The 1,033-nt window shown below is 63.7% G+C and overlaps 1 protein-coding gene across 1 annotated transcript in view; it reads left to right on the plus strand.

Moving 5' to 3' along the window:
• RAVER1 (ribonucleoprotein, PTB-binding 1) overlaps window positions 1-1,033 on the plus strand; it is a gene marked incomplete at both ends in the record, with an annotated part of 5,925 nt that overhangs the window by 4,017 nt on the left and 875 nt on the right. The window contains 3 exon segments of the mRNA XM_010281602.1: window positions 270-514; window positions 667-760; window positions 930-976. Of these exon segments, the coding sequence (XP_010279904.1) occupies window positions 270-514; window positions 667-760; window positions 930-976 (386 nt within the window).

Consider the following 1,033-nt stretch of genomic DNA (forward strand, 5'->3'; position numbering starts at 1 on the left):
GGTGGAGACCCCACCGTGCTTTGAGGCGTGGGGCTGGGCTGAGGGCACAGCCCCCCTGCTGTGTTGTTTTTTTGGTGGTGGTAGCGGGGAGCCATGCAGGGGACCCCCCCAGGCGGGTTGGGAGGAGCGGAGGGTGCCGGGGCTGGGCTTCCCTGGTGGGGGGCGCGGATGCCGGGGCGAGGCAGGGACCTGCCTGGGGGAAGAAGGACCGAAACCGAGCCGGGGTGGGGGCTGGACACTGTGCCATCCTCCTCCTTCTGCCTCCCCAGGTGACATGACACAGGGACATGTAAAATCACCGATTTTGCCTTCTGGAAACGTACCCCTGGCTTCTTTCCTGGGCCCGGTGGGAGTAGATCGGGAAAACTCAGTACTGGGGACGCAGGTGCCTCAGCTCACGCCTCCCACCGTCACCCCCCCGGCCCTGCAGGGTCTCACCACCTCCATTTTGGGATCCGTCATCAGTGGCCTCCAAAAACCAAAGCAGAGCGAGAGCGGCCCCCCCGCCTCCGGGGTAAGCTCCCCTCGCTCCGGGACGAGCCTGTCCCCCCTCGGGCGGCTCCGTGCCCTCACCAAACGCCCTCCAACATGCTTTTGGGGCTGGTTTCTGCACCCCAGCCCCCCGCCCAAGAAGCCATCTGAGCCCCCCGAGTGTTTCTCCCGCAGGTCTCGCTCCTGGGGGAGCCCCCCAAAGATTTCAAGATTCCTCTCAACCCCTACCTGAACCTGCACAGCCTTCTGCCGGCCAACAGCCTGGGAGGTGAGCACCCTCGCTCCCCTTTTCTCCCCACACCGCTTGGGGACGGAGAAGGGAAATCCCCCCCGGGATGAAGCACGTGGAGAAACGGGTCGTTTCAGGTGGATTTCTTCCCCTTCAACAACTCTCTGGTTTGTTGTTTGTTTGGGGTTTTTTTGGGGGTTTTTTTCAGGCGCCGCCAACAAAGGGTTTAATCTGAAAGCCGGCGTTTTGGGGAGCGTCTCCAACCCCCGAATCTCCCAGCCCTCCCTGGCCGACCCGCTCCTGCCCTCGCCC

The sequence above is a fragment of the Phaethon lepturus genome, unplaced genomic scaffold (assembly GCF_000687285.1).
Source record: "Phaethon lepturus isolate BGI_N335 unplaced genomic scaffold, ASM68728v1 scaffold29572, whole genome shotgun sequence".
NCBI classification, from domain to species: Eukaryota; Metazoa; Chordata; class Aves; order Phaethontiformes; family Phaethontidae; genus Phaethon; species Phaethon lepturus.